Consider the following 26,172-nt stretch of genomic DNA (forward strand, 5'->3'; position numbering starts at 1 on the left):
CATTTGATCACTCAGAACACACACAAAAGACAACCTCCCTGTTGCTCCTTGACTCTTCAGAATACTGTGGAGGAGGTGCTCCTTTCTTTGTCTCTCACCAGAGCTGGACAGGTTATTGAGCGTCAGGGACCGGCTCTGCCACTTGATGAGATTCTCCTGCTGCTGCTGCTGCTGCTGCTCTCCATCGACACACAGAAACACAACACGGACCAAGAAAAAAGTAAAACGGTTGAGAGATCCAACACCTGTTCTAAAGGTAAAGTCACCAGCGATGATTTATTTTACACCGGGAAGGGATATCAGTGATTTGCACGTGTTAGCCCGTTCCTGCAACCTGTTTTTACATTATATTCAAGCCAACTATGTTCAAAAATCATATGGTTGTATTATATATTTATGAATACATGTTTCAGGGCATCCACTGGTTTCCATTCATTACTGAAAGTAAATTAACAGACACAGAGTTGTGTAATAATGACAATAATTGATCAATAAGTAAAAGAAATAGATTGAGAACATACTAAAACACAATAGAGATAATTTGCAGTTAAGAGAGATAAAACTTGAAAAGACACAGTTCTTGGTCCTGTAACATTCTTATTTTTGTCTCCTCAGCTGCTTGGTAAGTCTTGATTTCACACTTTACTCTGGTAGTTGGCATGCCCTGGACCAGACCCCAGGTGGACCTTCATGCTGGTGGAGCAGAGGCCATGGACCAGTATAACATAGAAGACCACCACTATAAGGGCTCCCTGTTCCCCACCTTCACCCTCATCCCTATCACTGTCATCTGCATCCTCATCTTCATTGTCGGAGTGACGGGCAACACCATGACCATCCTTATCATCCAGCACTTTAAGGACATGAAGACCACTACCAACCTGTACCTGTCCAGCATGGCAGTGTCTGACCTCATCATCTTCCTCTGCCTGCCCTTTGACCTCTACCGCCTGTGGAAATATGTGCCCTGGCTGTTTGGGGAAGTGGTGTGCCGCCTCTATCACTATATCTTTGAGGGCTGCACCTCGGCCACCATCCTTCACATCACAGCCCTGAGCATTGAGCGTTACATGGCCATCAGCTTCCCCCTCAGGAGCAAGGTGGTGGTGACCAGACGCAGAGTCCAGTACATCATCCTCGCCCTGTGGGGTTTCGCCCTGGTTTCTGCAGCTCCCACACTCTTCCTGGTTGGGGTTGAGTATGACAATGACACACACCCAGACTACAATACAGGGCAGTGCAAGCACACCAGCTACGCTATCACCTCCGGCCAGCTACACATCATGCTCTGGGTGTCCACCACCTACTTTTTCTGCCCAATGCTCTGTCTTATCTTCCTCTATGGCTCCATCGGGTGCAAGTTGTGGAAAAGCAAAAATGACCTACAAGGACCCTGCGCTTTCACACGTGAAAGGTCACACAGGCAAACAGTCAAGATCCTGGGTGAGTAATTTCTTTCATCTCTGCAGACAGATGTATGTTTCTTTTATGCTCATATCAGGCCGCAATCACGGCACATCATGGTCAAAAATGGAAATAACTCACCTGTACAGGAAACCTCCACCACTCAGCGGTAAGCCTATACATAATTTTGCTCTTTTTAGTTCAGTGTAAAAGTGTTCTATTTTGTACAAGATACATATCAGAAAGCAGGTTTTATTCCAGAATTAGACCATCTGATTCTGCTTTTCAAAACCTCTGCTTTTGATTGCCAAAAACTTAAAAGGCAGGCCATTCACATTCAGGAGTGACAGCATAGACAACTCTCATTGTAGAAAAAAATAGCCAGTATTTAGACAGTCTGCTTTTCATTGTTGCTAAAGAGAAAAACCAGATTCTGCTTTGACAGAATCTAGGATTTCTGAGATTTTCTGTGAGTTTGCTTTAGCAAATGAAACTTTTGTTTTCTCCCTTTGTGTACTCCATTCATAGAGGTGGCATTATGCTCATTTTCAGGTTCAAAATCCTATTTAGGGGTTGTACCAGAACAGGTTTACATGGTTTAAAAAACGCCATATTGTTTTCATAATGCACATTGCTGCAGCTTCTCTTTTCACCCTTTGTTGAAGGCTTCGTTTTAGCTATGGAGAGATACATCTTGCCTCTACATGATATTTGTTGGGAGTTGCACATGCGCAGTTCCTAGTTAAGGACTACTAGCCAATCAGAAGCAAAGAAGGGCGGGTCAGCGAAAGCCAGTAATAGCCAACAAGAAACAGAGAGGGCGGGTCAGCGAGAAGCCCATAAACAGCTTCGATTCAGCTGTAGGCTAGATGTTGCCAACCAGCTTGGCAACATAGAATGGAACAAGAGTTTCAGAGTGGTGAGGTATTAATCTGTAACAAAAGTATTTTCATTCATAAAGTTTTGACTGAGCTCTCTCTCTACATCACAGTAGTAACAACTTTATGTCCATTGACTGTCTGGAGGGTAGCTAGTGTTTCGAAGGGAGAGGAGAGGTGTGTGCTGCAGCTCAGTTTTTCCCCCACTGGTGTTTTTGAGGGCGTTTCTGACTAGCTGCTTGACCAGTGTTATATGAGGCGCATTTAGCTTTCATCCCTGTGACATCACAAGCTGTCAGTTCAGTCAGTTCAGAGCAGAGTTTTCTGTGGCAGATAGGAACTCCCTTTGGGCTGGACTTTGGGCTTTTTCACTTTGCAAACCTATTACATGCACAAAAAAGGTATATGACTCAATAATGGAGAGGGGAAAAGCCAAAAAAGCATAATACTACCCCTTTAAAATGTAAAGTAGTTTCACCTATTCTGTCTTTGTAAGAACTGTTACAGAAGCTGGTAACTGTATGTTGCTGTTGATTATTCTATTTTGTCTGAAGCTAATCATGTCCTTCCACTACACATACAGATTGGCTTAATTTACAGCTCTGGCATATTGTGCAGGAACCCCTATTTAAACAGTAAAAGACCATGGCCAGGCCGATCTGTATCAACCAAATATTTAATCATGATGTGTCCATTAGGATATTAATGCTCTTCATTAGCTGAGCACACACTGCACAGAGCTCATGTTTGACTTGAGCAGCCATTTGCATCCACATTTGTTGAATCCCAAATTGGATTGTCATCAGAGGCCTCCATAAATCAACCTTAATGGAAATGCACATGCTACCACAGTCAGTCCTGGGCTCCTTTTTAATCTGCCAGTATCACATCTCAGGAGTCACTCAATGATCGCTGTTCTCATATGGGTAAGACATTATTATTTCTGGACAAAACTGTGGCATCTGCTCACTCTGTGAATCCACAATATAGGTCTTCAATTTATGGATAACTGTAATTGTTATTTTCAACTAGTAAACGTATCTTGGTGAGATATATCTCTCTTTTAATAATTAAATTGACATTAAGTATCGTTACAGAAATTACTGTCTCCATCAACAAATTGGTGGTAATTTTATCTGCAGGGGCTTCATGATCAATACCAGCAACTCTGTGATTACATCACCCAGCTCTGAGATTTCTGGCTTTCCAAAGCTCAAGTGGTGTTTCTGCTGCACATATACTCTAATTAGCTTGCTTACTTGCCTGTATTGTGAAAATGTGACTTCATTGTTGAAGCAAATTACAGGCTGCCGTCACATACAGTAAGAGAACAAGAGTGGTTCTCTGAGTGTTCTTTTCATGTTAATTACAGCGGGTCATTAATTAAGGGCAAGAGTGACTATAGACCATAGACATCATCGTAAAGATCCTGAAAAACAATTTTCTTAATCAGCTTGTTATTATTAACAAGCTCAACTGAATACACTATTATCTACACTATTATTTTTATATTTGTGTGTACTGATCTTCTTACTGGTTTGATTGCTCACCACTCTAAATTGAAAGAACATAAAGAATTGAATCAAAACAGAATTGGTTGTTGCTAGAAAGATCACCCTATCAATCGAAGCAACTCTTCTTAGGTTTAGAATGGTATATATATATTGGAGTATATATAGATATTTAAATAAACTTAAATTTAATTGCTGCTTATTCTGTCACACATACTCAAAGGGACTGTTCACCCAGTGTACAGAAACATAGTCTCTCTATCACCTCTAGTGTATTTGTGGACTGGAGTCAGAAAATGTGGGTAGCTGATACCAAAACTCCCTACCTAGCTAGGAGTAATGTGAATCTTTAGTTTTTTGTTTTGTAAACTGGCCCTCATTGAATGCACCTTTAAAGGAAAGTTGACATTTTGGGAGAAACGCTTATTTGATTTCTTGAAAAGTGTTGAGTGATGAGATGATAAACTCTCTTATCTTCCTGCCAGCATCCATGCTAGCTTAGCTTAGCATGAAGACTGGAAGTATTAACACATTCTATCTTGTTTGTTTAATCTGTACAAAATTTAAAGTGTAAAAACATCAATATATGGTTTTACATGAGGTTATGTGCTGGGCTTTTTCTTGGCCAGATGCAGTGACTTCTGGGGTCCGATGGTTGCGGACAGAAGTGACTGCATGTCGTTTTCTCTCTTCGGTTTTTGCATTGATCATCAACAAGAATGTGGTCTTTAGCGGTGCTGGTAGGTGGATTTTGTTACCTTTGGGTAGAGCCAGATTAGCGGTTTCTCCCTATGCTAAGCTAAGCTAACCAGCACCTAGCTGCAGCTTCATATTTACTGTACAGACATGAGAGTGGTATATCAATCTTCTCATGTAACTCTCAGCAAGAAAGGTAATAAGCATATTTTCCAAAATGTTGACGCTTTGGATAAAAGCGTCAGCTAAATGAGTAAATGTAATATTCATTAAATTCCCTTTTAAATTAATCATATTTTCCCCTCCTTCTTTTATTTCACCCTCAGTGGTGGTGGTGCTGGCCTTCATCATCTGTTGGTTGCCCTATCACATTGGCAGGAACCTCTTTGCCCAGGTGGACGACTATGATACAGCCACGCTAAGCCAGAACTTCAACATGGCTTCCATGGTGCTCTGCTACCTCAGCGCCTCCATCAACCCTGTCGTCTACAACCTTATGTCTCAGAAGTACAGGGCTGCAGCCAAACGCCTCTTCCTGCTGCATCAGAGGCCTAGACAAGCCCACCGCGGCCAGAGACCGCTCTGTGTGATCGACCACATCTCCACCCTGAATGAAAGCCTGACTGGGGTCTGAGGGGCCTCAGCACACTCTGAGCAGTGTTTTGATGGGATTGTTTGACTTCATCACCCAGGGAGAGTGTGCAGGCTTTTTTACAGTTAAGGAGTTGTAGCTAAAGAGGAAACTTGTTGAAGATGTGTAGAGGGGGAAAGTTTGTTTCATTTCATCTTTGACAGGGAAAACAGCCCCACTGCACTTAAATGCAAAATCAAATGTACCATTACTCAGTGGTATTTTGTTTTTTAGAGACTGGATTTTCAGCCATGTCACAGGATTTTCAGCCATGTCACATTTAATTTTTTTTTCAAAATATACATAGTTATTCAGTGGATTCCAAGAGGAAAAATTGTAATTTATATTTTCCTGTTTAAATGTTATGCAAAAGTATTTACCTCTACATCGTGTACATTGCTTGGTGTTAGCACTTATTGAACACATGCACCATTTCACTTCACAATTACCAATCTACAGCACTGATTAATAACTGATCCCTCTTTGTTAATAACAGATGACATTTGCCACATTTGAAATGACTGTTCATTTATGATGTACATTCTGTTATATAAGAGTGAATTTCAGTGTTTGGTGAATAATTGTTTTTATACTATTTGGTGGTTGTTCTCATAAATCAATAAAAACAAAACAACGAAACTAAATGTTTAGTTGTTGGGATCTGAAATTGAGTTTTCTGGTGTTGGTGTATGTCTGTAATGGTTTGCAGTACTGTGTACCATCTCTCCAGTGGATAGGTAAAACATAAACTTAATAAAAGCAGATTAATTTGAAAATGGGGCAGTTGATGTCTGTGTGTGTATTACACAGGCCACCTGAGGCCTGAGGTTTTAGGGCTGTGCACGTGCCAGCCATCACATGTAATCTGACACGACTATTATATTACCTGGGGTCTGACTTAGATTTACGCTGGCAGCCAATGTCCCTGCATCACCATATTCAAAGTAATGGCTGCTCTAAGTGCATTTCAAAGAGGATAAAAAGATATTAGGTTGTCAGCAGCGGCAGAGCTTACGGCTTTTATTGCTTCCACTTGCATAATCTTGACACCATTGTACAATTCTTCTTTGATGTTGAGTTTTGGATTTGAAATTGTACACTTCTCTATCTCATGCACTCTGGCAGGAAAGTTATGTATTTTTAACCTGAACAATGTCTAATCCCAAAATAAAGCTAGAGTTTTCCATGTTCTGTCTCCCATTCATCTTGCTCTTTAAAAGGAACTGTCGTGATTTTGCCCATGAATCATCGGGCCTTGGTTTGAACAAATATAAAGAGACAAAGTCGCTCTGGACTGACTCATCCTCATGACACTTTTTTCATTGAGCCATTCATCTCTGCCAGAGGAGCTGAAGCAGTGGGTAAAAGCTTATTTCGCACAGACCATTCTGCCATCACCTGGAGAAAGATCAGCAAGCAGCACGACTCCTCTGTTGGTGATTTGCTTTAGTGATAATAAAAAGAGTGTCTGCGAGCAGTTTGTCCAGAGCTGTCAACACCTCCCTCAGGCATTCTTCACACCACCTCAAATCATTCAGCTTTAGAAATATACATACACTTTGTTTGTTTGTTTTGACTTTGAGGCCATGACTTCTACTCTATTAGCAATATATTACACACACCGCTCATGAATCTGCTATGTAGGGAGTCATTTATTTGAGTTATTAAAACAATTGGATAACTAATGGATAAAATGTGATTTCCTAAGCTCCAGCAGACTGAAATTCCAGCGCAAAAATATAATTATTTTAAAAAATTACTACAATGAGATTATATTTCTGCAGCTGTTTCTCTCGTCTCAAGGCCTGTTATTAAGCAACTGAGATGAAAATGTACTTAATTCATTTACAAAACGTTTTAAATCACTTTTTCAAGCAGTGTTTGGATGGCTGAGTCTGCCTCAATGTAATTGTAAAAGTGTTTTATGATTGTTTATGTATTGTTAAAGAAATATGACTTCAGAGATAAAGTAACTTCATTTAATACTAACTCACAAACAGGACAGGTGCTTATGGAATGTACTGAATTGGCAGAAACTACATGGATTTACACAGGGATTTAAAATATCTTTATTTCTTTTCTTTTTTTTACATTAATCTCATTTTCTGACACAGGTCCACAGGTCAAAATCATTTCAGAATTAAGTCTTTTTCACCAAAGGGGGGAGCCAAAGACTACTGCTGTCAGGAGAGACTTCCTGTGTGTGTCTGCATGTGTAAGGAAATATTACAGTAATATCAAACTTTTACTGTGATCAAACATTGCTTTAAACTACAAAAACACTGCTCTTTTACTTAAAAGCTTCTAGTTCTTACTTCTCTCTGTAAGAATTCTTTATCAGCTTCGCCCTTCAGCCCATTTCCACAAATTATCAGCAACACATTCACTTTCTATTTGTCTCCCTGTGCCGGCTGATTCATGCGCGTGGCCACAGGAACCTGTATTAAAATTTAGGTTATTTAGGTGAGCGTTGTGCAGGAAAACTCTTTCAAGAAAGTCTTCAGCTTTGCTGGTTTGTAAAGCCAGACTGCTCTCCTCATGGGCTCTGGTGCCATCACTTTGTCTCTCCTCCACCAAAACCCTAAGCTTTTGCCACCAGAAGCTGCCTGTGAGGTCAATTATCTGTAACATGGCCAGTATTGGCTGTGAATGCTGCTATAATGGAGAGCCCAGGAAATTTGGTGACCACCTATTTGCAAGTGCGAGGCCACTTATCGTGTGTAAATAGAAAACCCTGAAATGGTTAATCTAGCTCAACTAATGGCAGTCATGTCTCTCTGCCACAAAGAGCCAGACATGTGCCAGTGCCACCTCACTTTAACTGCGATCTTGTTGTCACAGCTGGGTGACAGTAAGACAACAAACACAAATGTGTCTTTGCCTTTTACAAACCACCAGGCACTCCCACAGTGCTTTCAAATGCCTTTAATGGTAGTAATGATAATGAGCTTAATTTATAAAGCACTAATCACCTTGTCTTCTAAAGTGTTTAGTAAACACTTTCCATTGTTTAATGAACCATGTTCCACACAGAAGTGTCAATGACCTGTTTCTGCCTCTAAATTGGTAGAGTTCCCTGCAATTTGGAGGCTAATTTATATCTACTTGGTATCTGTTACATGTTTGTTCATGAGCAGTGTTCAGGCCTACTCAGAGAGAGAGGGAGAGAGAGAAAGATATACATCTAAAATCTAAACCAAAAGATGTAAGTGATGTAAAATAAACATGTCAGGTTATGCTGATGATGGGACAGGATGCATTTTTAGCAGATTGGGCAGTTAATTTGACAAACTTAAGGAATATAACAAAACTGTTATTTCTCTCTGTGACATGGAGCAAGGTATTGTAAGGAATATTGTATGGTGAGTATACCATCAGGAGAAACAGCCTTGCTTGTAGTTGTGTGATGTGTTGTTGTTGAGTTAGAAACCAATCCATTATGGCTTCTTTACATTTACACAAACTAGTGTAGTGACTGACTCTCCTTCCTTCTGGTACCAAGCAGGACGACAGAGTTACCCTCAGATCTTTCATGCTTACATGAAAACTCAAAATGAGAGTAATTGACATAAAAGCTAATGCTAGAAATTCCCTGGACGTGCATCACAGGAATGCAGAACATTCAGAAGAGAACAAGCATCATTGGAAATGTGCAACGGTGAAAGCAAACTCTTCTTAGTTCTGCACATGATAAACTAGTTGCAGGAGGAGGGGAGGCTTCAACTGCAGGCATTTCAGACATGCACACCTAGTGAAAATCCTAAAGTCTGTGGTCCAGGCATTACTGTAATTCATTCATCCAGTATGATACTGAAGATGTAGATGTTGATCTGTTTTAAGTTAGTCTAGTCATATTTAGTTTTAGAGACCCTGCAGAAACTGCAGGATGATTATAATGATACCATAGAATACGAAAGATTGATATTCATCAACCATTACTGTAGTTGCCACTGGCACACAAGTGCTAATAGGAACATTAAAAAGATTTTTATTAGGATGGACATACTGCGGGTGGCCCAGCTAAATAGCTAAACTCAACCCCAATTGGTTTCCTATGCACAACACAATTATACCAACTGTTGTAGATGCCCAACCTCACATAGCTGAGTCAAGACAGAGATAGTCAGATGTTAGAAGGGTCTGCCTTCAAAATAAAAGTACAAATGTGTATAAGCACCTTTTAAACCTTAACTTTACACTGGGCAGAATACTGCTGCTACACTACAGACTGTGGATTGAAACTTTCAAAATGTTGCCTATCTGGCCACATTTTGATCACTGATGTCACAGCAGGTGTTTTCAATCATCTGGCAAAGACAAATGACTTGGTGGCTGGATGTGACCAGCGGTAAAAAGTGCTTGGCCTGCAGTGCAGCATAGGTTAATTGGTAAACTGATAGGTACGTTTTGTAAATGATTTGACTTAGGAAACAGCATGCTTTGCCCCACTTAAATTAATGTATTAGCAAGGACAGATATGTAGACTTATAAATGAGATGTAATATCACTGTATCAATGCAATGATGAAACAAAGGCATTTGTATGTCGCCCATGATGATAATTCAATACAAACATTCAATTTTCTCTACTCTCAGAGAAAACAGAATCAGTTTGTTGAAAAACCGCCAAAAGGTGTGTTTTATTTTGAAAGTCTAACAGAAGTAGTTTTTTTCTTTAAACCTGTCTGACTTGACAGCGCTGAGGGAGCCAACTGTGCGTAAAAGTTGTCCACTCCTCCTCCTTGTGCATGAGGCAGATTTGGCTCCAGATATAAACACAGAGATCCTCTCTGGCCCAGTTGCTCACTTCACTGTTATCACAACTAGCAGGCAGTTTGCTCCAAGTGGCCGAAAAAACAGGAAAAAAGCAGGAGGGAACGATCTTTGGCACATTCCCCAGGATGGAGGTAACAACTCTAAGACTCAGAGCGCAGTTTTCTTTTGTAGCCTGTACGTTTAAGCCACTTGAGCAGATGTTTTTAACATTTATGTGGTTTTGTGTAGCCATGTGTGGTTGAAATTAAAACATTACATCATAGGAGCCCAGTGAGTGACTTTAAGGTTTTTTTTTAATGGTCTGTGTTATTACTGTGATATTTCTGTAGGGACTAGGCCCTGTCTGTGCAATTTACTCAAAATAATATTGCGTTTGTGTTAGTATAGAGTATTATATCCACGCTTAGTTTTGTTGGCTACTCATCACTATAAAAATTGACAAACGAACAATATATGTTATGTATTATGAACTTTAATAGACTAGTTGCACGTGATATTTGATTTATGTAATGGTACTTCTCTTTCCTGGGGTTGTAGTTGTTCTGTTAGCGCACATACACACACCCCAACATATAGATTCAACAAAAGCAACAGGATTTTTGTCTCTGCTGCTTCTTTGGTTTGAAATTAGGTTTGTGGTAGACTGCATAACGAGAAACCACAGTATGAGAGGAAGAGGAACTGACGGAACATCTGTCATGAGCTTTATGTGCTGATAAATATGTGGGGTAAATGGCGTTAGTCAACTGGATTGTTTTTAAATTATTAGTAATTTCCCACCCATTGGACCCTCTGCTGACAAGCCCTTATTTCTCTTGTCAAAGGCCAAACTGTCCTATAGGTGGTCTGTCCAAGGTCTACAACATATTTTTTTACTTCAGGGTTTGCTCACAGGTTTGTGGCCTCTTCCCTGCATAACAAGCTGTTCCCTCAGCCTTTTAACATAATTTTCAAGTATTTAATGCCATGTGGCAAATAGGAAGAGAAACACCCATTTCTCCCCCCACAGCATGTGAGAGAGCACACTAGTAATTTACCACAAACATACTCTCACATACTTACACCACTCAACTTTAGCACTCCGTAATACTTGAGGCCAGTTCAGCTTTAAGTTAAGCCAGTTCAGTTCAGATTAAGATCTTATTCTTTTTTCCCTGTTCCCATATTAGGAAAAGATGAAAGAATGGTAAAAAGATAAAGGGGAGCTTTAAACAATATTTTTCTTATACATAATAGCCACAGTTTTTGTGAGATAAACCTGTTTTGACAGAAAAATCCATTAATAGTGAAAACTGTTATTTGGGAGCCCAGCCCAAATCTCACAAGCACAGTTTTCAGTACAAGCTATTAGTCTAGCAAGTGATTTTTAGAGGTTGGTGACAATGAGCAGTGCTGTAAAGTAAGTTTAAACTGAATCTTGATGATCTTGAGCTAACCAAGGTACTGTTATAAATGTAAACATTGCTCACCTATTTCATAGTTGATTTCTCACCTCAAATGTATTCAGGATTGGATTTCTGTTGATGCTTTTAGGTACAATGTGACACTTCATGGTAGCCACTTTGATTTTCCAGTCTTAAAGTAAAACTTGGTCCAGTCAAGTTCAGGTGTTTGATATTTCAGATAATTCAGACAGTCATCGTCAGTAGTTTTCTGCAAAGTCATTGTGGTCTGCACCCATTGATGACAGCAAAGCAATGGTTATTGAGTCTTGCCACATCTTGCTGTTGTTGATGTCAAAATTTGAGTTTTGTTCTGAATTTGTGATTGATCACTTCCCTGATAATTGCTAGTTGCTGATAATTCCAACCTGTAAACAATCTGACACCTAAAATGAATTTTGGTAAAATGGATCAGTTCTCCCAGATGTTAGCTTTTGGGAATGGGACTCTTTCATGTTTGCACACATTGATTTACATCAACTGCAAAATTAGATTAATGCATGCAAAAAGATTTGTGTTTATGTATCGAAATGTCAAGCTATAGTAGACAAAATGAAAAAAAATTGTGCACTTGTGTGTGTGTGTTTGTGCATGCACCTGAAGATTTGTACTGTATGTGTTGAGTTGTGGGGTGGGGAGGGGTGGTTTTCCTTTGATGGAAAAACAACACCACAGCTGGAGGGGTGAGTTTTTGGGATTGCCTTGCCAACCATATGGTGTGCACATTTATTATGTAATCCATAGTAAAGTTAAAAGACCAATAACACTGGTACTTGGTCTGTACCAGCCAGACATTTGCTAATGAGTAAATTTTTTCCCCTTTTGCTTTGTAGCAGTATGTCATTTAAATACTGTCACACTATCAATGTTTGTTTTTGTATGAACCAATACTTCTACCCGTACTACTTATACTACAACTAATGCTTGCCCTACAGTCAACTATCACTAGAACCTGTGTGTCACGGTAAAATAATTGAGTACTGTAGCATCCTTGCACAAAGCGTGAAAGACACTGGTATTATGTTCAGAGCTTGTCAGAACTGGACATTATCAGTGACAGATGCAGTTTTAGGTGTTTGCTGAGGCTGTATGCGTTTGAGTGCTGTATGAATGGTTCACTCTGTCCTGAACATAAAACAGACACCAAACTGACCGTGAAGCTCAGTGGAATGTAAAGTATCAGCATCAAGAAAAGCCTATGAAACTTTAGCCCGTTTTCTAAGTCACAATGCTGTTATGGTTGGATCCCTGTTCAGATCACACCACACAGTGGAGTGTGCATAAAATGTATAAATGTTTCCTGATTGTATGGCTTATACAATTCATTAACAACCTGTGATTACAGGGCTTCTGAGCCACGATAAGATGCGCTAGATGAAGAGCACATAGGAATGATAGGACAAACCACTAGCATCTCATGTGATTACAAAAACTCAGATTCTACTGATGCTTCCTGTTTTTAGAACATCCTGCTAACCACATCAGCTTTCTCTAATATTGTATCTTTAGCATGTTTTCTACTTTCTGTGCATTTATTTGAACTCGATTGTCTTTTGAAACCAGGCGTTTCTAACACCAAAAATGTTGAAATTGCAAAATCAGCAGGAAGTTCATAATTTTGCAGAATCTTCATATTTTCCCTATAGTTACTGCACTTTGCCTTCTCTGTTTCACAACATATTTAGTTTCCCTGGTGATAATATAACTTTTAGGCAATATTAACTGTCGTTGCCATGTGAGTTAGGCAACCCTCATCATGAAAGTAACTTAAATTCCTTTTGGAGATTTTGACCATTATAGCACTCTTCAGAAATGCTTTGAATATTACCTCATGTTCTATCAGCACCCAGATGAGGATGCAAATGCTAAGAACTAGTGAGGTGATTGTGGTGCAGCGGGCATTAATGACAGTCGACAATTAAAGTATAAATGTGTCGCAAAATGTGCAATGCGCAAATTAAAGATGAGGAGAAGAAGACTTGTGGTCAATGCGGGTTTCAAGACATTCAAAATATGGCTTAGCAAATTTTGCACAGGTTTGTTAGGCCTGAAGAATACACACAGTGTCTTGGCTGACAAACATTGAATGTAAAGAAAACTGTTTATAGGTCTCATTGAAACTAGTAACTAGTAACTTTAATTTGGTTCTGCAGTGCTGTGTGCCCTGAAAGTGATGATATACAGTATCAGCTGGAACATTTTCAGCAGGCTCTTACAAACAGGATATTATTGCTTAAAAAATAAGCTGCTCACTGTGTATAGTTGTTTGGAAGCTTGACTTGTTGGAGGATATTTGTACCATTGTAAAGCATTCTTATCTCTTAGTTGCTTTAAATGCTTTTTATTGCAGAGGGGTTGTTCTTTTCTTTAACATTGTTATTTTTTCTGCCATTATGGGCCCTCAAGTTGAGTGCTGCTATTAGGGATCAGGTTGTGTCAGACGCTGCCCCTCTGACTTTCAGTCTGAAGAAGTGCATGTTGAAGAGAGATAGCCAGGGTGGGAACAACACTGAAGATAGTAAGAAGGTAACTGTGATCTGTGAAAGAAAAACACTTGTGGCTTTCAAGGAAGTTATGTCATGAAGGGACAGGAAAGAAATTCTTTAAAATAATGCTGATTTCAGCTTTCAGCCACAGTTCACAACCTCTCAGTCCCAGTTTAGTTTGTTCCGGACAAGTTTTTGAGATCTCAGACAAAATTGTCATGTCAGAACCGACTTGAGGCAGTACATGTTATTGTCATCAAAGCTGGCTAGGTTTGATCCGGTCAGACAGGCAGCCTGAGTCAGGCCTTAAGCTGCCTCAGACATCTGCAGATTGTCAAACATGTTTAGTCAGTAGATTATAAAATCTACAAATGTGAGATACATGCAGGCTGGACTTTATAGTCAAGTTTTGCATTTTTACTTAAACGGGCTATATGTAGTTTTTAATAAAATTAATTATTTTTATTGCCATTTGTGAATGGGTTGTAACCTCACATAAAAATGAACCACACAGCTCCTTTCTCAGTCGCTTGGAACAACTACTACACTGCTTCCAATGGGAAGACATTTGGTCGGCTTTTGAGCGAAATCCATTGGTTTACATAGGCTGTGACATTCATGTGCGCCTGAGCCTCTTAATGAAATGGAGTCTGCTAACACAAAAAAACAACCTAGCTTATGCCGACTAGTTGCTAACGCCCATTGCAAAATACTACAGTTGAATGGCTTGCCACGTTACTTCATTAGGTAACACTGGTAACGTTATTATGTCAAAGTGTTAATTTTAGCCTGTTTGTAATACCAATAGTGATGCAAGGCAGAGGCAGCTACCTAAATTACCATGTATCTGGCATTGTTTGCTTCGTAACATTCAATTTAGATTTATTGTTGTTTTTTACTGATACTCAGGAACACAGCTTCTAAGCCCGTCTCAGTTGCCATAACTTCAGTCTAGCTCACTAACCGTTTTTATTATCAAACAATAAATTTAGTTATGCTGACATTGCTGAAGCTCTTTGCTGAAAGATACACAAATGGTTATTGAACAGCAGTCGGCTAAATGCAGTCAATTTAACATTATCATGCAACGAGCATGGATTAGTTCAACGTCAAGCTGGTAAAAATTATTGTCCAGCATTTTGTGTGTCGGTCTCTGTTTTGGCTCGCTCATTAGTTCATGCACGCGCATGAGCACACACTTGTGAAGAGTGGTTGCAATCTGAAACCTCACTGCTAGAGGCCAATGAAAGGTACCCATGGCCCTTTTAAGCAGCTGTTGTCAGTATTTGTAACAATGTAATCTAAATTCTAAATATTTATGATTTCTGTGCATCATTGTTTAATGTTTACACTGACAATACAATGAAAAATGGTGAGGCAGGTGCACACTGCAAGTTTGGACATGTTCTAAACAAATTCATCTTTTGGAAGGACCAGGTATAAAATCTAATTAACATTAACTGCTGGCTGAAACCAAAAAAATTAAGTATCAGAATAGAGAAACACGAGTCCACAAGTCAGTAGAGTGGCTTTGAAACTGTACTGTGACCTGTGACCTTATGGTAAATCCACTGAAATGGCAGAAACTTTATCCTGTCATTTTCTCTCTTTACAAAGACAAGTATTGCAGTATGAGAGTCCTACCTGAAGAGAGCCTGTGAAGTCTTCATGTTACTCGATACGAGAACCGCTTGCAATATTATTTATCAAATTGGGTCGGACTTGATGAATTTAGCGTGGGGATACACATGTGTCTGGTTTTCAAAATAAGCTGTCTAAACAGGATGGAAATAAGATTAATTGGATTATATTCACAGAAAGTATAAAACATATTACATGTGTCCATTTAAAGTAAATGGACATGTAACCACCATAGTCTCTCCAAATTCTGGGAGAAACAATGAGTAAAAAGCACATTTTGACCGCTGAATTTATGCAATGGTAAAAAAAAATTGCCAAAGAAATTGTAAAGAATGTAAAAATAACTTGTTTAAGTTCATCATTATATTCGGTTTCAGTTTCGGCCAAGAATTTTCAGTTTCGGCCAGGAATTTTCGGTTTCGGGGAAGAATTTTAATTTCGATGCATCCCTACTAATCTAACCAGATCCTTTTCTTAAGTAAGAGCAACAACATTATTGTGTAAAACTACTCTATTGCAAGTAAAGCTCCTGCATGTAGAAAAGGACAGAAATGTAACTAACTAAACGAATGCAAGTATCAAAAGTAAAACTACTCCTTATGGTCACTTTTCGAGTGTTAAATGACTACATTATTACTTAAAACTGGTGGGTAGCTTCAGCATCAGATTTTCTAAACTCATCATATTAATTATATGTAAACTTAATTAATATTAATTATTAATTACATGTAGTGTGCAAAATACCCTAGAAATGTACTTTCCACCACTGAATCTATCCAGAGTGGCACTCCATCACTCTCTTAAATGAAGACCAAGACCATCCACATGTGTCACTCCCCATTCCCACAATGCAGCAGATTATTTGATCCTAAAGTATGCAATGTCCCAAGTCTGTCATGGATGAATGGATGTCAAACCCAGTGGCATTGGATCTCTGCAGGAGCCACACAACGTTGTTGTGGGGAAGGTGCAGGGCTTCACTGAATGAAGTCATCCTATGTCTGTGCTACTCAGCCTCCATGTCAACTATCTGATTCACTGTCCAGATGGTTTTTGTTGTTGTAATTGCTGGATCAGAGTGGATGAGAATACCAGGACACCATGTAGAATCCCCAACAGATGCTTGTATCAAAGTTTTCTTACTCATGCTCAAACATTTGGGGGAAGGACTGTTTGCTGTGAGGTGTTTAAATGTTGTGATATCTTTTCTAACTCATCATTCACTCTTCATAACCCGCCTTCTCATTGCACAACAGTTGAGAATATCTTATACGGACCACTGTAGTTATCATATTGAAATATCACGGTGCATTCCATGAACAGGCCTGTCATCTGTTCTCATATCTTCAGAATTTGCCAGTCAAATTGCATTTAAATAGCATATCTTTAAAGCTTATAGGGGTCTTGACTTGTTTGTTGTTGCATTTATCACATTTAAGAAAAAGACACATTTTTCTTGAGCAATATAACTTTATCAGCAGCTTTCTGTTACCAGGTCATCTGGATTTATATTCCTTTTCACTGCATGCTTATTATTTTATTTCACATTTGTTTCCATACCCTGTGTTCACAGTGCTAAGTCTGTGTCTGAAGTACCTCCCATTTCCCTTGAGACAACGGCAGCAATGGCTTATAGATTCATTGACCTCACCCCTCTGGTTGAGGGTCTTTGTAATGTACTCACATGAAAACACACAAACACAGTGCCAGTGAGGGCAGTGGAAAAGTGAGATATTCAGATGATGTCAGGTCCAAAAACACATCATGTTTTCCTGGAAAGGCGGCGAGCGAAAAGGTGCCTGTCTGCTCTCTTACCACTTAACAAGTGTAGGCAGAAGGGAGCTGTTCACTGTGGTGGTTTTCCCCCTGGCAGAACACGCTGACTTATGAAAACAAAGTCTGCGGACTCAAACTGAAGCCATTACGCTTGGAGAGCTTATTAAGCAAGATCTTTCTGAACAGCTGTTCTTTGGTGTGCTTTATTTGTCTTCACTGACAGATTTCCACAGCGTTGGGCTCACCAGCGAGAGCTTGTGAGGATTGAGAATTAAAAAAGGCAGAGTTATTGCTAAAGAAGGATTAAAGAGCCAGACATCATCTTTATCAGCTCCACGGTAGATTACATGGCCTGTTGCTCTCTGACCACCGCTGTTCTATCAAGCAGATATGTTAGGATTTACTGAGACAATATCATGTGCTTCTTCTCCCCTGCCTCTGGAAATAGGAATCACAGGAACAGACAATAGCAGGCATTGTGTGATCTGTTTGTCTCTGTGTTCTCTTTCCAAACATCTGCCGGTCATACAGTAAACCTCGTGTCTCCATCCACCGCCTGAAAATTAAGACACTGTTTTAGATTAACCTCTGCTTATCCAAACACAGCTCACTAAGGATGCACACACTTTTCCTGCAACACTCCGCTTCACATTCACACTGAAAACCACAGTCTTTTATAGAGGGTTTTCAGGTGTGGTCATGTGTACTGTGGAAAAGATATTGGAGGTCATCTGTTTTTTAGCAACAGTGGCTCAAAACAGCTGAATACATTACACTAAACAGTATGGCATACAGTATGGCATACAGTGTTAATTTAAATGTTGGTTTTGACGGAAAATTACCTAACCCTACAATACACTGCACTGCTAATTTCGCATTCTTGGTAATTAACACATCAAACAATAAATTAGATATTTATTTAAGGTACAGTAACTGAACTGACTCTTCTCAAGCTGCAATTTAGAGTTTTGGATTACAATCTGAAGTTTGAAACATTCACAAAACAAGTCCTAAAATTTAGGAAAATGTGTGATCAGTCTATGCTCTTTTTCTTAAATTGTTTGCCACTCTGCTCAGCAGCTCCACTGCATTACTCAAAGTACCTCAGTGTTCGCTGGGCTGCAGGCTGTCCATGGCACCTACAGAGGCTCCATGAGTTCCTGGGGAGGAAAAACAATCTAAGAAAAGATTTGTTGTATCAGCATTGACTGCACCATATTTTCCCAACTGGCCTAGGGATTCAAACGAGTAAATTAATTTATTCGTTAAGTTTGTAGTGTATTTGTAACAGTAAAGCAAGTAACATCTAAAGGAGCTGTTTCCAGGGAAGTTCAGAAATAGCTTCTTTCTTTTTAGCGTTGACCCAGGCCCGTTTTTGGAAATACTTTAATCACATGGGTAAGGCACCGCTTTAAGGAGCTTTTTTTTCACCCTTTCCTTGTTTAGACTTGCTCAATTGATCTATGCTAGATTACAGTATGTTTCAGATGTGGTCTAGCATATCCAGGGACACTCTCTTAGGAACTGAGGGGTTACAGAGCCATGATCCAGACTGCCTACATAGCTCCAGGGCTTTTTCCCAGGCCTAGAGCCCCAGAAATAGTTTGCCTTGCTCTACTGCAGTGAAGCAAAGTTTCCCACTCTTCCACAGAGCTTGGGGTCCCAGCTGAGTTTACCATGTGCAATACTTGTAGCCAACCAGAAGCCTTGAATTGCTTAATGAAGTAATGTGTTACTTTTTTTCATCTCAATGACGCAGTTAGTGAAACAATTTGAGATTAACTGAGAGAAAACAACATTTACATGAACATTTTCAAATAAAAGACAAACAGGCAAATTATTACACTAAAAGTTAGTTCAAGATTTTTATACTTTACAGTATATACATATTATACATTTTGCATATACCTGCTGACAATGCTTCTGTAAAAGGTTCATAGCAGCAAGCGAAAACTTACAAGAAAGTGTGCTAGATTGTAGTTCTAAAATAACAGTGGAAGTTTGGATACTTTCTACAACATTTTTATTTTAAACATGAATACTGCATCGGTCACCTTATATACTCACTGTATACATGGTCAGTGTATTTTAAGTCAGAGACGTATTTGCATAGAGTCTGACGTTATTTTCATTCTGCATGAAGAAGCTTATTAAAGATAAGGGCATGCTGTGAAAAGACACATGGAAGGATATTAATGGGTCTGAAATTACTTCTTCTAAAACTAGAAAGTTGTTGGATAGTTAATGCTACAGAAGCCTTTTACATCTTCATATATGTCTCACATTTTATTGAAGTCACTTTTGCCAGTAACCAATCATTTATAAAATAATCAAAATATGGAAAATATAATCTTTGCTCTACATGCCCGAGATCCATTCTCAACATTAACATTAAGAGTGCAGATGTCACCCTTAACATAGAATCAGAAAGAAAATGTTTTTTGCAAAATTACTTTCTAAAAACGATTATCAGAAATAGAATTAACTCATTGGAAAGACCAAAGAAATTATTGATTTTATATGTATTTTTTATGGGGCTATCTCCTGTGTGTCTTTTAAATAAAGTTGGACAATAGAAAAACTGAAACTTTGATTTTCTTTCTTCAGCATCTGAGCAGCGATTTAAACAAACAAAGCCCCACTTCCTTTGCCTGCACTGTTGTGACTAGAGATTGTTCTCTGAAGGAGGTGTTTGTTTTTGAAGGAGGAGGAAAGGGTTAAACAATTAGAGGTTACAAAATAATGGTGTGGAGGGTGGGTGGTCCCTGGTGATTACTATTTATCACGGATGAGAAAAAAGAACTCAGGAAAAGGGTTGGGATGTGGATTAGGACACAGAGGCGGCACAGAGAAGCATTAACAGAGGCTCTGCAGGGTTAGCTGATGCTGTAATACATTTGGGTGGAGGAAGCAAGGTAGTGAGGTCATGTTGAGAACAAGGGGGTGAAAGGAAAATAAAGTGTGTGATTAAAATGTGGAATGTGTGTATCTGTGAAGCTTGGGAGATCCATGTTTCCATGGGACTCGGCTCAGACTGTGCAGAAACGGAGAGAACTGAGAGGACACACCCAGTGACAGAATTGGCAGCTGAGGAGAGGCATGAGCTTTTTAGTGGTCAATAAAAGTAGATGGAACTGAGATGTGGTATGAAAGTCAGAAAGAGAAAGGGAGGAGCACCACAAGCAGTGATTGTACAATGCAAATCATTAAATGGCGACGTGATGCATGAGAATCTGCACAGTTCTAGCACAGCTCAGGCTGCCGTCATGTTGTAAACAAATGCCTCAACCCATTCACAGTCCAAATGTCTAAAACCTGGAACACAGAATAATAGTGGAGTGTTGTTTTCTAGGCTTACATCTGTGCACATTCCAGCCTGCAGCCATCAGCCAACTTATCACTTGGGCCACAGATATGTGGAGTGAGTAAATGGTCATGAAAGGACAGCGCGGAGGAGGCAAGTTTAGCAATCAGCTTGGGAATAGTGGGAGAGACTGAAAGCAAAGTGATAACAGTGTGAGGCTGCAAGGACAGGTCCCTCCTGTCACAGGCTGCTGCGTGATGCTGAACAGCTGTGGAGAGAGCGGCTCACTTCCTGTGTCCAAACCACCAAAATATGCTCACAAGCAGAAGAAGAGATGAGTTCCTCCAAGGACAGCATTGAAAGCTCCCTGCTTTGTTTCTCAACCCATCTGTATTTTCACGTTGAGAAGAGTAAAATATATTCACATCTCCTTGCTCAGCTGCAAAAAGGCAGATACCATGCTCAATGAGAATGTATTGTTCTTTTAGCTGTCTTTGTTCAGCAAATCACTGTCCTAAAGACAAAATTCAGTTTTTGTGCATGTCATGCCAACATAACATTCATTAACACTGACATTCTGTTTTACACTTCCAGGAGTAACAACATACCAGATTTGATAAGGGGATCGAGTTATTTTTACAAATTTACAGTTAACAGTTTCACTAGTGTAATTTTGCTGTGACTGAGATGTGGTTCATTTCTGTGGATGGTGAATGGCTGCTGTGAATTTCTGAGTTAGATTGTATGTCTTTCTTTTCCAGAAGGATTCTCCATCCAAGCCATCTGTGGCTGAGCTGGCTGGAAGGTTCAAAGGTCATATTCTACCAATGCCCACATCAAATGATGAGGTATCTTTTAAAATATATGTTACAGTAGCCACACAAAAATACACAGAACAGTGTGTCTGCCTAGAAGAATAGTACTCCGCATTCTGTACATAGTTTATTTTCATAGTTATGTGGATGTGAATACATGTGGACTGCTTGTTATTACAATTTTAATTATAATTCCGCCTCCTTTTTGTTTGTAGTTGCATTTTCGAAGAAGACCTCCTTCGTCCCTAAAGTTGCAAAATCAAAAAGATGAAAATGAAGAATCAGATGTAAGTCATTTTTTTCCTTTACTAAACCATGTGCTACAAAGCTGTCTCCTTGATATATAAAGGAAAGCTCCAGAAAACACACTAGTACTGTTTATTTCATTGCAACCTCACAGTTTCATCACAGTAGCCAGTGTACTGTTGCCAAATCACTGATTTATCTTTTTTCCTTTCTGCCTAAAACACTGGGAAAGTTGTGCTTGTTATTCTATCAGTGAAATGACTACCAAACAAACCACACAAACTTACATTTGCATTATGGCCAACTGAAAGCACAAAGCACAACAAAAGAGCAAAAATGTACACATCACAAGCAGAATAGAAAGGTATTTTTTTGTTATTTTATTCATTTAATACTATTTTATATTGTTAAGTCTTAATACTACTTGGACATGTCCCAGTATACTGTGTAATGACAATACACATTGTAAACCAAATGGAAGTATCACTTAACATTTCAGTATCAATTTTGCATGTTTCAAATGGTTTGTGATGATTTTGTGAATTGCTTCTCATTGGTCTGATTGTGTTCTCATACAGAAAACGATTGTCTCCCCAAATCCCTTTAAAATCAAGATGAAGAACTCCCCCATCATTGAGAAACTTCAGGTAGATGCACCTTTCAACATTTTAATACTTTGTGAGGGAAACAGGACACAAAACAAATGCTAGCCAATGAATTGTTATTAGAGGATGTATTATACAGGCAGAATTCATCAGGAGATTGAGATATGTAAAGCATTACTGCCACCTACTGTTGAGTTGACAGTGGTGCCAGAGCTGCTTGCATGCTGAGAAAAAGGGGAAGGGCTTGTCCCCTGATGCCAAAATCGGCTCAGATTAATGAGCTAATGGGATCCTGGGCCACCCAGCCTGGGGTGAGGCTCTAACTCGCCACCATCGTTCCTTTGGTTAGCAGTTCACACGGTGGGCAGCCATGGGACAAAAGGGCTGCCGCTTCTCTCTCTTCCTCTTCTCCCCAGTGCAGGTAGGATACTCTCCTCTGAACTTGAACAGTGTTTGGGGGACTCACAAGATTTTATGTAGTTTAGTTCTAAGACTGAATATTACTGAATATAGGTGTTGTTTGTGACACTTTAAAGGGAATTTCAGGATGTGCTTGTAGAAAGTGACAAGTGCAATGTCCTAAATGTATACCTGAATAATACTTGTGTCCTTTTATATGGCAATTTTACATATATGATTTTTAATAATATACCCATGTTCACTTATTTATTATATTTCCTAATAGAGTCAAGTCAATTTTATTTACATATCCCAGTATCTCAAATCACAAATTTTCCCCAAGGGCCTCAAACACCCTCTGTCCTTAGACCTTTGATTCAGATATGAAAATCTTCCTCAAAAAACCCTTTAACAGGGATACAAATGGAAGAAACTTATGGAAGAGTAACAGAAGAGGGATACCTCTCCCAGGACAGACAGACATGCAATAGATGATTAGTGTACAGAATAGACCAACATAGTAAAATGGCAGTATGTACAATCAGGATGACAAAATTACAAATATTTTTTAACATATGAAGAATATGACATTAAGCAACTTCAGGTCACCAAACAGGACCTGAGCCACAGACCTCCTGAGAGAGTGACTCTTATGTTGAATTTAACACTGGCTCACAATCTTAGATTTTAGAGTTAAAATAAATTCAGGTCTTTTTTTAAATTAAGTTGTAATGTACTAAATAGATAATAGTGTCCAGGCTTCAGGATATTCCTTCACCCTGCAGGCCAATCTTGCTCTGTCACCCACTGCTCTGCTGCCTTCACCCAAGAGTCCTGAGGTGAAGCTCCAGCCGGCACCGTTGTCTCCCACCCCACCCTGCAGCCCTCTGAGCCCCCTGAGCCCCACCCTGCGGCCTTCACATCTGTCCAGTGAAGAGGAGGATACCGTCAGCTTTGAAAGCCCTCCTGAAGGCACCCCACTGCCAAGCATTAACAAGGTATGGACTCATACAAAGCTGCACATTAGGCTGACAATCTTGAGGACAAAAAGATCTGAGCTATTTTTTTTTTTTACAACATCTCCTGATAAGTTTTGTGGTTTTACTTTATCCTGTTATAGAGCATGACTTTCAGAACAACACAGTTCAGCCTATATTATGATATTCCCTTTAGATTCTTTACTGATAACACATCAGTTTAGCACATAAGCATTTATGAGTAGTTAGTACTCTTATATTTAATATATTTGCATGGGTTTTTGCACAAGTTCTGAGTCACATTGAGCCCCATGAGTGTTTCTCACGGTATTTGCGGAGTGAGCTGTGACATCACAGCCGGACACATGGTCCCCGTCCCCGTTGACCGTGATTCTCAGTGGGTGTCCTGCATCTTCTGTTTAAGCAGGCCCTGGATAAGCTGAAGCAAATGCCCCTGTAGTACATGAGTGCTGCTGCAAGGGGGATTGAAGACATAATCCCCTTAGCCTAGTTAGAGTCCCTAGGTACCATTTTGTGCAGTGCTGTCACGCATTTGCTTATTAGACATGGACAGTTACCAGAAATCACTTGATGATACAAATTAATTGATATTAAGTACAATTCATAGCTGTTAGCTGTGATATACGTTTTTAAAACTGTGTTTTAAAAAAAAAAGCATGATCTAAATTCCCTGCTGGCTCTTACTCATCTTTTCCAAACAGACTCGTGCACGACTATCATTCAAGAGGCGCCCGCCCACGAGACAGCACAGAAGGTCAGCTAGAGAGGAGGCGGGAGCCTTTGGGAGTGCTCTGTCCCCATGTGAACTGTACAGCCCAAAAGAAAATGGGGACATGGACCAGGTTTTCGACAGCCCAGCAGAGGAAGCTGAATATGGACAGCCAGCCAGTCTGAAAGAAGCTGAAGAGAAGGACAGGGACTGTGAAAAAACAGAGGATGAGGTAGCAAGGAGTGACCCAGATGACAGGCAACATCTGGAGGAGAAGGAGGAGGAGGAAGCAGAACAAGCCCAGAGTTCGAAGATTTTCGAGGAGGAACAGCAGCTTTCAGAGCCTTGCCCTGTCCAGCAGATAGAGGGCGATGTTAGTACAGATATAGGGCAGGAGGAGATGCCTCAAGAGAAACAGCAAGGGGGAAATGACATGGTGTAAGCTGTGAATATTTATGTAAGAAAAAAACAAACACATTTATGAATAAGTTATTTAGTGCTTTGATTAAGAGAACTCTTTGAAAAATACTCCTCATAAAAAGATCTTCTGTTTTGAATGTCTTGGTACCTGTTCTGATTTAAGTCCCTCGGTTGCACTCTCCTGGCTGTCTATGGAACAGTGGAGAGTACTATAAACACTGGAGAGTTGTGAGAAGCCGCCGGTCTCTGCACATGGAAATATGCATCAGTTTATACCATATCCATTATTAGGCAGAGGAAATTTGTGTCATATTGTACAGAGTCTGCAATTTTTTTCTTCACTGAAATTTGACAAAGTCAAAGACATGTTTAAGGGTCCACTTCTTTGTCGTGCGCACAGGACTTTAGAAATACTGAATGCTGGGTTGAAAAAAAGACAACAATATTATTAGTCTTCACATATATGCTAGCAGAAATATCAAATGTTTTGACATCGTACCAAATCACAATCACTTTAGGTTGAAAGTTAGTTATTTGCTTAACTAGTTTTCTCTTGATGTATATGGGTCTACTTCTCTGCTTGTCTTTTATTTTGTAATGCTACAAAATATCTAAATCACAGAGCTACTGTGGAGTTGGGTCTTCAGTAGTTATCTACAGAAATGTTAAGAAAATAAACAGCCTCCTTCTTATGTAAGAAAAAAAGTTAAATTGTTTGGTCAAATGTTTGGGTTGAAAGAATCAATATTATTGACATATTTATAAGGCATACACTGTGTAAGAAAGCAAGTTTTGAACATTAAAATGTCTCAGAAAGCTGCACAACATAACAGAAGGAATTTTGCCCTGGTAATTATGATAATGATGATGCAGAAGTGTCTCTGCCTGCTACAGTTCTCCTGTGTGGCCATCCTGCAAACCACCACCAAAAGCTTCCCAACCCATTCAAAGACTTCTGGGCTAAGAAGGTGCACGTCAGGCGACGGTGTAGCCTCTGCGTAGCCGTTGATTTGACGGAGAAGTATAAATTGCACTTAAGCCCCGGAGCTCCACTGACCCTCGAATTGCCCTCAAAAACTACACTTTATTGCATCTGTTAGGATGAATGACACTGATAATTGTTTGTTATATGGAGTCACATCATTTTCCACAGCAGCTCTGCCCAATTTCAACCTACACTAAACATATTAACAGATTTGGAGGAATGTATTCATAAAATTCAGTTATTTTGATACCTCTACATATGACCTGATCTTTTTAGAACATGATGTGCCTGTTCCTGAGGTCATTATTATCATGGTTTAAAAATCTAGTTTTCACCTGGGGCCGTTTGTGATCTGTATTGGTGGCCATTTAGACTTGCAGAAATTGCAATAATGATTAAAAAAATGTATCTCTGCCTTCTGTAATTAGTTCTCTACCCCCAAAGTGACCTT

At 39.5% G+C, this 26,172-nt stretch overlaps 2 protein-coding genes across 3 annotated transcripts; both read left to right on the forward strand.

Moving 5' to 3' along the window:
* Positions 1-630: 630 nt before the first annotated feature.
* On the forward strand, positions 631-6,238 carry mlnr (motilin receptor). The gene is made up of 2 exons (XM_038692389.1): positions 631-1,443; positions 4,816-6,238. Exons 1-2 carry the CDS (start codon positions 660-662, stop codon positions 5,121-5,123), a joined length of 1,092 nt encoding a protein of 363 aa, XP_038548317.1. The 5' UTR covers positions 631-659; the 3' UTR covers positions 5,124-6,238.
* Positions 6,239-9,869: 3,631 nt separating this feature from the next.
* Positions 9,870-26,135, forward strand: zgc:153184 (uncharacterized protein LOC751652 homolog). 2 transcript variants are annotated; one of them, XM_038692849.1, is made up of 6 exons: positions 9,870-10,026; positions 21,306-21,392; positions 21,575-21,646; positions 22,184-22,252; positions 23,395-23,607; positions 24,309-26,135. In XM_038692849.1, the coding sequence occupies exons 1-6, from the start codon at positions 10,021-10,023 to the stop codon at positions 24,756-24,758; spliced, it is 897 nt and encodes a 298-aa protein (XP_038548777.1). In that variant the 5' UTR covers positions 9,870-10,020; the 3' UTR covers positions 24,759-26,135. The 2 variants fall into 2 exon arrangements, with proteins under 2 accessions (XP_038548777.1, XP_038548778.1); XM_038692850.1 differs by having other exon boundaries at positions 9,894-10,026; positions 21,309-21,392.
* Positions 26,136-26,172: the final 37 nt, after the last annotated feature.

The sequence above is a fragment of the Micropterus salmoides genome, unplaced genomic scaffold (genome assembly GCF_014851395.1).
Source record: "Micropterus salmoides isolate LMB-PRFRI ecotype aquatic unplaced genomic scaffold, ASM1485139v1 Ms_hic_scaffold_3, whole genome shotgun sequence".
Classification (NCBI taxonomy): Eukaryota; Metazoa; Chordata; class Actinopteri; order Centrarchiformes; family Centrarchidae; genus Micropterus; species Micropterus salmoides.